This window comes from Passer montanus, unplaced genomic scaffold (genome assembly GCF_014805655.1).
Source record: "Passer montanus isolate IOZ18808 unplaced genomic scaffold, ASM1480565v1 scaffold340, whole genome shotgun sequence".
Taxonomy (NCBI): Eukaryota; Metazoa; Chordata; class Aves; order Passeriformes; family Passeridae; genus Passer; species Passer montanus.
Window position 1 is genome coordinate 27,879 of NW_024368153.1, and position 13,536 is coordinate 41,414.

General features: G+C 55.8%; 1 protein-coding gene across 1 annotated transcript in view; it reads left to right on the top strand.

The window, feature by feature from the left end:
* LOC120505326 (protein Wiz-like) overlaps positions 1 to 5,829 on the top strand; it is a gene marked incomplete at its 5' end in the record, with an annotated part of 21,291 nt that extends 15,462 nt beyond the window's left edge. The window contains 4 exon segments of the mRNA XM_039715716.1: positions 1,335 to 1,404; positions 1,706 to 1,722; positions 2,770 to 3,036; positions 5,413 to 5,829. Of these exon segments, the coding sequence (XP_039571650.1) occupies positions 1,335 to 1,404; positions 1,706 to 1,722; positions 2,770 to 3,036; positions 5,413 to 5,822 (764 nt within the window).
* Positions 5,830 to 13,536: the final 7,707 nt, after the last annotated feature.

Genomic DNA, 13,536 nt, shown 5'->3' on the forward strand with positions numbered 1-13,536 from the left:
ATTGGGGTTTGGGGGGTTTAGTGGGGGTTTAGGGGTGTTTAGTGGGGTTACATAGGGTTTGGGGGGGTTTTAGTGGGGGTTTGGGGGGGTTTAGTGGGGTTTTATGGGCTTTTATTGGGGTTTAATGGGGTTTTATCTGGGTTTAATGAGGTTTAGTGGGGTTTTATGGGGTTTTATTGGGGTTTAGTGGGGTTTTATCTGGGCTTAATGGTGTTTAGTGTGGTTTTATCTGGGTTTAATGGTGTTTAGTGTGGTTTTATGGGGGTTTAGTGGGGTTTTATGGGGTTTTATTGGGGTTTAGTGGGGTTTTATCTGGGCTTAATGGTGTTTAGTGTGGTTTTATCTGGTTTTATTGGCGTTTAGTTGGGTTTTATTGGGGTTTAATGGTGTTTAGTGTGGTTTTATCTGGGTTTAATGGTGTTTAGTGTGGTTTTATGGGGGTTTAGTGGGGTTTTATGGGGTTTTATTGGGGTTTAGTGGGGTTTTATCTGGGCTTAATGGGGTTTAGTGTGGTTTTATCTGGGTTTTATGGGGTTTTGTTGGCATTTAGTGGGGTTTTATGGGATTTTATTGGGGTTTTACTGGGGCTTAGTGGGGTTTGCTCTTCCTCCTGCTCCTCCTCCTCTTCTTTTCCTCTCCCGTCTCTTTCTCCCGAGCTTCCTCTTCCTCCTCCTGCTCCTCTTTTTCCTTCCTCTTCCTCCTCCTCCTGGCACAAACACGCCCTGGGCAGGAACACAAATCCCTCTTATCCCAAAGCTCCCAGCACCCCGGGAATCCCCTGGGCCCCAAACCCCCAAATTTGGGATCTCCACCAGCGCCTTTTAACCCCTTCGGTGCCGTGTTCCCAGCCTCGGGCTCAGAGCTGTGCTGCAACATCCGCTGCGAGTTCTGTGGGGAGTTCCCTGGGAACCCCAATTCCCTTATCCCAAATCTCCCAGAACCCTGGGAATCCCCTCAGCCCCAAACCCCCAAATTTGGGATCTCCACCAGCACTTTTTAACCCCTTCGGTGCTGTGTTCCCAGCTGGGGCTCGGAGCCGTCCCACAACACCCACTGTGAGCTCTGCGGGGAATTCCCTGGGAACCCCAACTTCCCTTATCCCACAACTTCGCTTTCCCAGGAATCCCCACAGCCCCAAACCCCCACCAGCACCTTTTAACCCCTTCTCTCCCTTCTCTCCCGCTTCCCCAGCCTCGGGCTCGGAGCCGTGCCGCGACACCCGCTGCGAGTTCTGCGGGGAGTTCCCTGGGAACCCCCTCATCCCTTTCCCGGGAATCCCCACAGCCCCAAACCTTCACCAGCACCTTTTAACCCCTTCTCTCCCGCGTTGCCAGCCTCGGGCTCGGAGCCGTGCCGCGACATCCGCTGCGAGTTCTGCGGGGAGTTCTTTGAGAACCGCTCTGGGCATTTCAGGGATGCTTTGAGCTCCTCCGAGGGATTTTGGGGCTCTAAAGCCCCATCCCAGAGGGTTCCTTCCCTCCCTAATCCCAGATTTCCCCTCCCCAGCCTCGCAGGCAGACCCGGTGTGCGACATCCGCTGGCTCGAGGCTCATTCTGGGGATTTTGGGAGCTCATCCCAGGGAGTTTAGGAGCTCATCCCGGGAATTTGTTTGGGGTTTCAGGGCTCATCTCAGTGATTTGGGACCCTGAGATCCCATCCCAGGGGGTTCCTTCCCTCCCTATTCCCAAATTTCCCCCCTGGCAGCCTCCTGCGTGGACCTGGTACGTGACATCCCCAGGATTTTGGGATGCTCTGAGCTCCTGCTATGGATTTAGGGACCCAAAATCTCATCCCAGGGAGTTCCATCCCTCCCTAATCCCAGATTTCCCCTCTCCAGCCTCTCGAGCAGACCCGGTGCGCGACATCCACTGGCTCAGGGCTCATCCTAGGAATTTGGGACCCAAAACCCCATCCCAGAGGGTTCCATCCCTCCCTAATCCCAAATTTCCCCCCTCCAGCCTTGCAGGCAGACCCGGTGCGCGACATCCGCTGTCTTAGTGCTCATTCTGGGGATTTTGGGATGCTCTGAGCCCATCCAGGGAGTTCCATCCCTCCCTAATCCCGAATTTCCCCTCTCCCTGCAGCCTCGCGGGCGGACCCGGTGCGCGGATCCCAAATTTCCCCCCTCCAGCCTCTTGAGCAGACCCGGTGCGCGACATCCCCAGGGTTTTGGGATGCTCTGAGCTCATTCTGGGGATTTTGGGGATGCTTTGAGCTCCTCCGAAGGATTTAGGGACCCGAGATCTCATCCCAGGGAGATCCATCCCTCCCTAATCCCAGATTTCCCCTCTCCCTGCAGCCTCGCGGGCGGACCCGGTGCGCCACATCCGCTGGCCTGGGGCTCATCCTGGGATTTTGGGGCTCTAAAACCCCATCCCAGAGAGTTCCATCCCTCCCTAATCCCAAATTTTCCCCCTCCAGCCTCGCGGGCAGACCTGGTGCGTGACATCTGCTGCCCTGGGGCTCATCCTGGGGAGTTTAGGAGCTCATCCTGGGAATTTGGGACCCAAAACCCCATCCAGGGGGTTCCATCCCTCCCTAATCCCAGATTTCTCCTCTCCAGCCTCCCGGGCGGACCCGGTGTGCCACATCCCCAGGGTTTTAGGATGCTCTGAGCTCACCCCAGGCATTTTGGGGATGCTTTGAGCTCCTCCAAAGGATTTTGGGTCTCTAAAACGCCATCCCAGAGGGTTCCATCCCTCCCTAATCCCAAATTTCCCCCCTCCAGCCTCGCGGGCAGACCTGGTGCGCCACATCCGCTGTCTTAGTGCTCATCCCGGGGATTTTGGGGTGCTCTGAGCCCATCCAGGGAGTTCCATCCCTCCCTAATCCGGGCAAGGCGCTGCCCCCGGGGCTGGCCCTGGGCAAGCCGGGCTCGGGGCTGGCCCTGGCGCCGCTGGGCTCCAAGAACGCGCCCGGAGCCTTCCTGGCCGCCAAGAGGCCGCTGGGCGACGAGAGGCTGGGCGGGCACGGCGAGGCCAAGCACAAAGCCTTCGAGCTGGGCTTCAAGGCCAAGGCCCTGCACGACAAGGCCTGTGAGTGCCATGGGGGAAGAAATCCAAGCCCTGCCTCATCAAGAAGGAGCCGCCGCTGCCGCCGGGGCTGGAGCCGGGCGCGGGGCTGGGCGAGGACGGCGCGGAGCCCAAGGCGCCGCCGGGGCAGTGCTGGGGGGATTCATGCAGTTTTTGGGGTTTTGGGGTGGTTTTGGGGTGATTGGGATGGTTTTTGGGGTGTTTTTGGGATCTTTGGGATGTTTTTGGGATGGGCTGGGTGGGCACGGCGAGGCCAAGCACAAAGCCTTCAAGCTGGGCTTCAAGGCCAAGGCCCTCCACGACAAGGCCTGTGAGTGCCCAGGGGGGAATAATGGGAATTTTGGGGTTTTTGGGATCTTTGAGGTGGTTTTTGGATGGTTTTGGGATCTTGGAGATGGTTTTAGGAAAGCTTTTGGGGTGTTTTTGGGAAGGGCTGGGCGGGCACGGCGAGGCCAAGCACAAAGCCTTCGAGCTGGGCTTCAAGGCCAAGGCCCTGCACGACAAGGCCTGTGAGTGCTGAGGGGAAATCATAGGAATTCATGGGAGTTTGGATGGTTTGGGGATGGTTTTGGGATCTTTGAGATGGTTTTGGGATGGTTTTGGGGTGTTTTTGGGATGGGCTGGGTGGGCACGGCGAGGCCAAGCACAAAGCCTTCAAGCTGGGCTTCAAGGCCAAGGCCCTGCACGACAAGGCCTGTGAGTCCTGAGGGGAAATCACACGAATTTTGGGGTTTTGGGATGATTTTGGGGTGGTTGGGATGATTTTGTGATGTCTTTGGGATGTTTTTGGCATTGGCTGGGAGCACTTGTTCTTTCCCAATTTTTTTTCCCATTTTTTGCCCATTTTTCCCCATTTTCTCCATCTATTTTCCCAATTTTTTCCCCATTTTTCTCTCTTCTCCCTGCTGTGAGCTGTACTTTGAGAGCAGGAAGGCTCTGCCCAGCCTCGCCCGGGCGCACCTGCGGCACTCTGGGCACTGCCCATACCCCATTTTCTGTATAAATAACCCCATTTTTTCCCCATTTTTCCCCGTTTTTCCCCATTTCCTGTGTTCCCCAGCAGCAGAGGCGTGCTGCGAGCTGTGCGGGCTGTACTTTGAGAACAGGAAGGCGCTGGCCAGCCACGCCCGGGCGCACCTGCGGCACTCTGGGCACTGCCCATACCCCATTTCCCCCATTCTAACCCCATTTTTTTGGGTGTTAATTCCCGTGCCGCGGCCGCCGCCGCGCGTGCGCCCGGTGCCCGCGCTGGTGCCGCGCCCGCCGCAGACCTCGCTGGTCAAGTTCGTGGGCAACATCTACACCCTCAAGTGCAGGTGGGGCTGGGGCCACTGCCCCATTTCCCAGCCATTTTTGGGGTGGTTTTCCTGGTTTTCCCCCACTCTTCCATCCCTGGGTTTGGTTCTTTTCCCTCTTTTCCTGCATTTCCCCATTTTCCTGCTCTTCCATCTCTGTTTTTGGCTCTTTCCCTTCCTTTACCTCCATTTCCCCCCTTTTCCTGCATTTCCCCATTTTCCTGCTCCTCCCTCCCTGTTTTTGGCCCTCAAGTGCAGGTGGGGCTGGGGCCACTGCCCCATTGCCCAATTTCCCAGCCGTTTTTGGGGTGGTTTTGCCGATTTTCCCCGCTCTTCCCTCCCTGGTTTCGGCTCTTTGTCCCCATTTTCCCGCTCTTCCCTCCCTGTTTTTGGCTCTTTCCCCCTCTTTTCCTTCATTTCCCTCCTTTTCCTGCTCTTCCCTCGCTGTTTTTGGCTCTTTTTCTCCATTTTCCTGCTCTTCCCTCGCTGTTTTTGGCTCTTTTTCTCCATTTTCCTGCTCTTCCCTCCCTGGTTTTGGCTCTTTCCCTCCCGCCCTTTTCCTGCTGAAACCAGGGAATTCCTGCCTGAAACCCGGGAATTCTTCCTGAAATCTGGGAATTACTCCTGAAATCTGGGAATTCGTGCCCAAAACGTGGGAATTCATCCTGAAATCTCAGAATTCCAAAACCCAGAAATTCCCTCCCCAAACCCCGGAATTCCCTCCCCAAACCCGGAATTCCCTCCCCAAACCCCAGAATTCCTCCCCAAACCCCGGAATTCCTCCCCAAACCCCAGAATTCCCTCCCCAGACCCTGGAATTCCCTCCCCAAACCCCGGAATTCCCCCCAAACCCCGGAATTCCTCCAGGAATTCCTCCCAAACCCCGGAATTCCCTCCCCAAACCCCAGAATTCCTCCCCAAACCCCGGAAGCTGCGAGCTGTGCGGGCTGTACTTTGAGAACATCCCAGCCCTGGCCAGCCACGCCCGCGCGCCCCCGCGACACTCTGAGCACTGCCCATACCCCATTTCCCCCATTCTAACCCCATTTTTTGGGTATTAATTCACATTTTTCCCCGTTCCCAGCAGCAGAGGCGTGCTGCGAGCTGTGCGGGCTGTACTTCGAGAACAGGAAGGCGCTGGCCAGCCACGCCCGGGCGCACCTGCGGCAGTTCGGGGTCACCGAGTGGTGCGTGAACGGCTCCCCCATCGAGACGCTGCGCGAGTGGATCCGGCACCGGCCGCACAAGGCGGGCGCCTACCGCAGCTACATCCAGGGCGGGCGCCCCTTCTCCAAGAAGTTCCGGAGCTCGGCGCACCCGCGGGAGCCGCGCGGCGCCCTGGCCGTGCCCTTCCTGCCCAAGGGCGGGCTGGCGGCCGAGGCGGCGCTGGGCGACTGCGGCAAGGGCCCCGAGGGCGCGGCCGACCGGGGCCTGGGCTCGCCCCTGGGGCTGGTCAAGGTGGAGGAGCAGAGGGGCAACTTCAGCAGTGAGTGAGGGGGTGAAAAAATGGGAAATGTGGGCTTTGGGGGGGGAAATGTGGGGTTTGGGAATGGGAAATGTGGGGTTTGGGGTGGGAAAAATGGGATTTATGGGGTTGGGAAATGTGGGGTTTGGAATGGGAAATGTGGGGTTTGGAATGTGAAATGTGGGGCCTGGGCTCGTCCCTGGGGCTGGTCAAGGTGGAGGAGCAGAGGGGCAACTTCAGCAGTGAGTGATGGGGGCATTGGGAAAATGGGAAATGTGGGCTTTGGGGTGGGAAATGTGGGGTTTGGAATGGGAAATGTGGGGTTTGGAATGTGAAATGTGGGGCCTGGGCTCGTCCCTGGGGCTGGTCAAGGTGGAGGAGCAGAGGGGCAACTTCAGCAGTGAGTGATGGGGGCATTGGGAAAATGGGAAATGTGGGCTTTGGGGTGGGAAATGTGGGGTTTGGAATGGGAAATGTGGGGTTTGGAATGTGAAATGTGGGGCCTGGGCTCGTCCCTGGGGCTGGTCAAGGTGGAGGAGCAGAGGGGCAACTTCAGCAGTGAGTGATGGGGGCATTGGGAAAATGGGAAATGTGGGCTTTGGGGTGGGAAATGTGGGGTTTGGAATGGGAAATGTGGGGTTTGGAATGTGAAATGTGGGGCCTGGGCTCGTCCCTGGGGCTGGTCAAGGTGGAGGAGCAGAGGGGCAACTTCAGCAGTGAGTGATGGGGGCATTGGGAAAATGGGAAATGTGGGCTTTGGGGTGGGAAATGTGGGGTTTGGAATGGGAAATGTGGGGTTTGGGACTGGGGGATGCTGGTGGGAATGGGAGTGGAAATGAAATATGGGATTTAGGAATGGGGTCATGAATGGGGATGGGGATGGGAATGTGAAATTGGGAATGGGAATAGGAATGGGGACAGGATTGGGAATGGGAATGGGGCTGGGGATGGGATGGGAGTGGGAATGGGATTGGGGATAAAATGGGAATATGGATTAGGAATGTGAAATTGGGAATGGGGACAGGACTGAGGAATTGGGGACAGGAATGGGGAATGGGGGATGGGAACGGAGATGTGAAATTGGGAATGGGGACAGGAATGGGGAATGGGATTGGGGAATGGGGACAGGACTGGGGAACTGAGGACAGGAATGGGGACAGGAATGGGGACAGGACTGGGAATTGGGAATGGGAATGGTGATGTGAAATGGGGAATGGGGACAGGATTGGGGAATTGGAAACAGGATTGGGGAATTGGGGACAGGATTGGGATTGGGGACAGGATTGGGGACAGGATTGGGAATGGGGACAGGATTGGGATTGGGGACAGGATTGGGGACAGGATTGGGAATGGGGACAGGATTGGGATTGGGGACAGGATTGGGGACAGGATTGGGAATGGGGACAGGATTGGGATTGGGGACAGGATTGGGGACAGGATTGGGAATGGTGACAGGAGCCGCCGCGCGTGCGCCCGGTGCCCGCGCTGGTGCCGCGCCCGCCGCAGACCTCGCTGGTCAAGTTCGTGGGCAACATCTACACCCTCAAGTGCAGGTGGGGCTGGGGCCACTGCCCCATTTCCCAGCCATTTTTGGGGTGGTTTTCCTGGTTTTCCCCCACTCTTCCATCCCTGGGTTTGGTTCTTTTCCCTCTTTTCCTGCATTTCCCCATTTTCCTGCTCTTCCATCTCTGTTTTTGGCTCTCTCCCTTCCTTTACCTCCATTTCCCCCCTTTTCCTGCATTTCCCCATTTTCCTGCTCCTCCCTCCCTGTTTTTGGCCCTCAAGTGCAGGTGGGGCTGGGGCCATTTCCCCATTTCCCAGCCGTTTTTGGGGTGGTTTTGCCAATTTTCCCCGCTCTTCCATCCCTGGTTTTGGCTCTTTTTCCCCATTTTTCTGCTCTTCCCTCCCTGGTTTTGGCTCTTTCCCCTTTTTTCCTGCATTCCCCTCCTTTTCCTGCTCTTCCCTACCTGGTTTTGGCTCTTTCCCCTTTTTTCCTGCATTCCCATCCTTTTCCTGCTCTTCCCTCCCTGGTTTTGGCTCTTTTCCCCTCTTTTCCTTCATTTCCCTCCTTTACCTGCTCTTCCCTCCCTGGTTTTGGCTCTTTTCCCCTCTTTTCCTTCATTTCCCTCCTTTACCTGCTCTTCCCTCCCTGGCTTTGGCTCTTTTCCCTCTTTTCCTGCATTTCCCCCCTTTTCCGGATATTCCCTCCCTGGTTTTAGCTCTTTCCCCCTCTTTTCCTTCATTTCCCTCCTTTTCCTGCTCTTCCCTCCCTGTTTTTGGCTCTTTTCCCCCATTTTCCTGCTCTTCCCTCCCTGGTTTCAGCTCTTTTCCCCCATTTTCCTGCTCTTCCATCCCTGGGTTTGGCTCTTTTCCTGCTCTTCCATCTGTGTTTTTGGCTCTTTTCCCTCTTTTCCTGCATTTCCCTCCTTTTCCTGCCCTTCCCTCCCTGTTTTTGGCTCTTTTCCTGCTCTTCCCTTCCTGTTTTTGGCTCTTTTCCTGCTCTTCCCTTCCTGTTTTTGGCTCTTTTCCTGCTCTTCCATCTGTGTTTTTGGCTCTTTTCCTGCTCTTCCCTTCCTGTTTTTGGCTCTTTTCCTGCTCTTCCCTTCCTGTTTTTGGCTCTTTTCCTGCTCTTCCCTTCCTGTTTTTGGCTCTTTTCCTGCTCTTCCCTTCCTGTTTTTGGCTCTTTTCCTGCTCTTCCCTTCCTGTTTTTGGCTCTTTTCCTGCTCTTCCCTTCCTGTTTTTGGCTCTTTTCCTGCTCTTCCCTTCCTGTTTTTGGCTCTTTTCCTGCTCTTCCCTTCCTGTTTTTGGCTCTTTTCCTGCTCTTCCCTTCCTGTTTTTGGCTCTTTTCCTGCTCTTCCCTTCCTGTTTTTGGCTCTTTTCCTGCTCTTCCCTTCCTGTTTTTGGCTCTTTTCCTGCTCTTCCCTTCCTGTTTTTGGCTCTTTTCCTGCTCTTCCCTTCCTGTTTTTGGCTCTTTTCCTGCTCTTCCCTTCCTGTTTTTGGCTCTTTTCCTGCTCTTCCCTTCCTGTTTTTGGCTCTTTTCCTGCTCTTCCCTTCCTGTTTTTGGCTCTTTTCCTGCTCTTCCCTTCCTGTTTTTGGCTCTTTTCCTGCTCTTCCCTTCCTGTTTTTGGCTCTTTTCCTGCTCTTCCCTTCCTGTTTTTGGCTCTTTTCCTGCTCTTCCCTTCCTGTTTTTGGCTCTTTTCCTGCTCTTCCCTTCCTGTTTTTGGCTCTTTTCCTGCTCTTCCCTTCCTGTTTTTGGCTCTTTTCCTGCTCTTCCCTTCCTGTTTTTGGCTCTTTTCCTGCTCTTCCCTTCCTGTTTTTGGCTCTTTTCCTGCTCTTCCCTTCCTGTTTTTGGCTCTTTTCCTGGCCGCGGCCGCCGCCGCGCGTGCGCCCGGTGCCCGCGCTGGTGCCGCGCCCGCCGCAGACCTCGCTGGTCAAGTTCGTGGGCAACATCTACACCCTCAAGTGCAGGTGGGGCTGGGGCCACTGCCCCATTTCCCAGCCATTTTTGGGGTGGTTTTCCTGGTTTTCCCCCACTCTTCCATCCCTGGGTTTGGTTCTTTTCCCTCTTTTCCTGCATTTCCCCATTTTCCTGCTCTTCCATCTCTGTTTTTGGCTCTCTCCCTTCCTTTACCTCCATTTCCCCCCTTTTCCTGCATTTCCCCATTTTCCTGCTCCTCCCTCCCTGTTTTTGGCCCTCAAGTGCAGGTGGGGCTGGGGCCATTTCCCCATTTCCCAGCCGTTTTTGGGGTGGTTTTGCCAATTTTCCCCGCTCTTCCATCCCTGGTTTTGGCTCTTTTTCCCCATTTTTCTGCTCTTCCCTCCCTGGTTTTGGCTCTTTCCCCTTTTTTCCTGCATTCCCCTCCTTTTCCTGCTCTTCCCTACCTGGTTTTGGCTCTTTCCCCTTTTTTCCTGCATTCCCATCCTTTTCCTGCTCTTCCCTCCCTGGTTTTGGCTCTTTTCCCTCTTTTCCTGCATTTCCCCCCTTTTCCGGATATTCCCTCCCTGGTTTTAGCTCTTTCCCCCTCTTTTCCTTCATTTCCCTCCTTTTCCTGCTCTTCCCTCCCTGTTTTTGGCTCTTTTCCCCCATTTTCCTGCTCTTCCCTCCCTGTTTTTGGCTCTTTTCCCCCATTTTCCTGCTCTTCCCTCCCTGGTTTCAGCTCTTTTCCCCCATTTTCCTGCTCTTCCATCCCTGGGTTTGGCTCTTTTCCTGCTCTTCCATCTGTGTTTTTGGCTCTTTCCCCCTCTTTTCCTGCATTTCCCTCCTTTTCCTACTCTTCCCTTCATGTTTTTGGCTCTCCTCCTTTTCCTGCCCTTCCCTCCCTGTTTTTGGCTCTTTTCCTGCTCTTCCCTTCCTGTTTTTGGCTCTTTTCCTGCTCTTCCCTTCCTGTTTTTGGCTCTTTTCCTGCTCTTCCATCTGTGTTTTTGGCTCTTTCCCCCTCTTTTCCTGCATTTCCCTCCTTTTCCTACTCTTCCCTTCATGTTTTTGGCTCTCTTCCCTCTTTTCCTGCATTTCCTGCATTTTCCTGCCCTTCCCTTTGTGTTTTTGGCTCTTTTCCCCCATTTTCCTGCCCTTCCCTTTGTGTTTTTGGCTCTTTTCCCCCATTTTCCTGCTCTTCCCTCCCTGTTTTTGGCCCTCAAGTGCAGGTGGGGCTGGGGCCATTGCCCCATTTCCCCATTTCCCAGCCTTTTTTGGGGTGGTTTTCCTGGTTTTCCCCCGCTCTTCCATCCCTGGTTTTGGCTCTTTTTACCCATTTTCCTGCATTTCCCCATTTTCCTGCCCTTCCCTCCCTGTTTTTGGCTCTTTTCCTGTGCCAAACCCAGCAACTCCTCCCAAAACCCAGGAATTCTACCTGGAACCCAGAAATTCTCCCCGTAAACCTGGGAATTCCTGCGCCAAACCCAGGAACTCCTCCCAAAACCCGGGAATTCATACCCAAAACCCCGGAGTTCCCGCGCCAAAACCCCGGAACCCCTCCCAAACCCTGGAATTCCCTCCCCAAACCCAGGAACTCCTCCCGAAACCCAGAAATTCTCCCCGAAACCCGGGAATTCCCTCCTGAAATCCAGGAATTCCCTCCCCAAACCCAGGAACTCCTCCCCAAACCCAGAAATTCCTCCAGGAATTCCCCCCAAAACCCAGAAATTCTCCCTGAAACCCAGGAATTCCTGCCCAAAACCCCGGAATTCCCTCCCCAAACCCAGGAATTCCTCCAGGAATTCCCTCCAAACCCCAGGAATTCTCCCCAAAACCCCGAAATTCTCCCCGAAACCCAGAAATTCCTACCCCAAACCCCAGAACTCCTCCCAAACCTGGGAATTCCTATCCAAAACCCCAGAATTTCTTTTTCCTGTACCCGGGACTGGGGGACGATGAATTAAATTCTTCTGGAGATGAATTCCCGGGAAAAACGGAGTCTGCGTGTCTGGGATGGGGAAATTTGGGGAAATTCGGGGAAATTTGGGAGAATTCCAGGGAAATTTGTGAAAATTCTGGGAGATTTGGGAAAATTCAGAGGGATTTGGGGGAATTCCAGGGAAATTTGGGGGAAATCTGAGAAAATTTGGGAGAATTCTGGGGAAAATTGGGGAAATCTGGGAAAATTTGGGGAAAATCCAGAGAAATGTGGGGAAATTCCAGGGAAATTTTGGAAAATCCAGAGGGATTTGGGGGAAATTTGGGCGAATTCCAGGGAGATTTGAGGAAATTCTGGGGGATTTGGTGGAAATTTGGGAAATCCATGGAGATTGTGGGAATTCTGGGAAAAAATCCAGGGAAATTTGGGGGAATTCCAGAGGGATTTGGGGGAAATCCAGGGAATTTTTGGGAAATCCAGAGGGATTTGGGGACACTGGGATGAAGATTTGGGGTCGTTATTTGGGATTTGGGGACAGTGGGGTGGGGATTTGGGGACACGGATGGGGACTTGGGATTTGGGGATTTGGGATTTGGGGATTTGGGATTTGAGGACATTGGGGACATTGGGACGGGGACATTGGGATGGGGGTTTTGGGATTTGAGGGCAGGGATTTGGGACAGGGATTTGGGACAGGGATTTTGGGTCGTTATTTGGGACACTGGGACAGCGATTTGGGGTCTTCATTTGGGATTTGGGGACACTGGGATGGGGATTTGGGGTCGTTATTCGGGATTTGGGGTCGTTATTTGGGATTTGGGGATTTGGGACCCTGGGATGGGAGTTTGGGGTCGCTATTTGGGATTTGGGGACCCAGGGACGGGGGTTCGGGCTCGTTCTTTTGGTCATTTGGGGTCGCTCTTGGGGGTTCGGGGCCATTTTTTGGGGTCATCCTTTGGGGTTCGGGGTTGTTTTTTGGGGTCGTTTTTGGGGGTCACCATTTGGGTTCGGGGTCGTTTATTGGGGTCGTTTTTGGGGGTCCTCCTTTGGGGTTAGGGGTTGTTTTTGGGGCCATTCTTTGGGGTTTGGGGTCATTTGGGGTCATTTTTTGGGGTCATTCTTTGGGATTTGGGGTCGTTGTTCGGGGTCGTTGTTTGGGGTCATTCTTTGGGGTTCGGGGTCATTTTTGGGGTTGTTTTTGAGGTCATTTTTTGGGGTTCGGGGTCGTTGTTCCGAGTCGTTCTTTGGGATCATTGGGGGTCATTGGGGGTCGTTTTTGGGGTCACCCTTTGGGGTTCGGGGTCGTTCCTTGGGGTCATTGGGGGTCATTGGGGGTCGTTTTTTGGGGTCATTTTTTGGGGTCACCCTTTGGGGTTCGGGGTCGTTCTTTGGGGTCATTGGGGGTCGTTTTTGGGGTCGTTTTTGGGGTTCGGGGTCTCCCTCGCGTGACCCCGGCGCCGTCCCCGCTGACACGTGACACGCGCCGCACGTGACCCCCGGTGACACCGCACCGCCGCGAGAGGCCACGTGAGGGCGCGCCAGGGGGCGTGGCCTCAGCAGAGGCTGCCAATAGCAGCCTGCGATGCGGTGAGGGGGCGTGGCCAGAGGCGCGCCTGTCACATGATAGGTCCTTAGCCGGCTTAGCTGACCAATGGGAGGGCAGAGCGGCGGGAGCCACGCCTCCCCATCGAGCAGACTTTCACTTTAACCAATCGCATCGCGGGAAACCCCATGAGCGACAAAAGCCGGCTGCCAATGGGAGGTGCAAACCGCGCGGCCCAATCAGCGCAGGGGAGGCGGAGCGGCGCGGCCAATCAGCGCGAGGGGGCGGGGCCGGCACGGCGCCGTTACCGCCCGGGAAAGGGGAGGAGGCGCCGCCATCATGAGCTACGGTGAGGGGAGGGGGCGGCACCGGGACGGGAGGGAGCGCGGGCACCGGGACCGGGAGGGGCCGGCGGGGTCCCTGAGGGGCCGCTGGGGTCGGTGAGGAGCGGGAGCCCTGAGGGGCGGCGGGATCCGTGAGGAGCGGGAGCCCTGAGGGCCGGCGGGTCTGTGAGGGGCGGCGGGGTCCTTGAGAGGCGGGCGGGTCTGTGAGGGGCGGGAACCGTGAGGGGCCGATGGGGTCCGTGAGGGGCGGCGGGGTCCATGAGGGGCGGCGGGAACCGTGAGGGGCGGCGGGTCCGTGAGGGGAGAGCGGAGGGAGAGGGAACGGGGAAGGTCCCTGAGGGACCGGGGGGACACCGGGAGATTGGTGGGTTCGTGAGGGACCGGGGATGATCGTGAGGGACTGGGGGTGATCGTGAGGGACTGAGGGGACACCGGGACACAGAGATGTCCGTGAGGGGAAAGGGGGAACACCGGGACCAGGGGGAACCGTGAGGGACCGGGG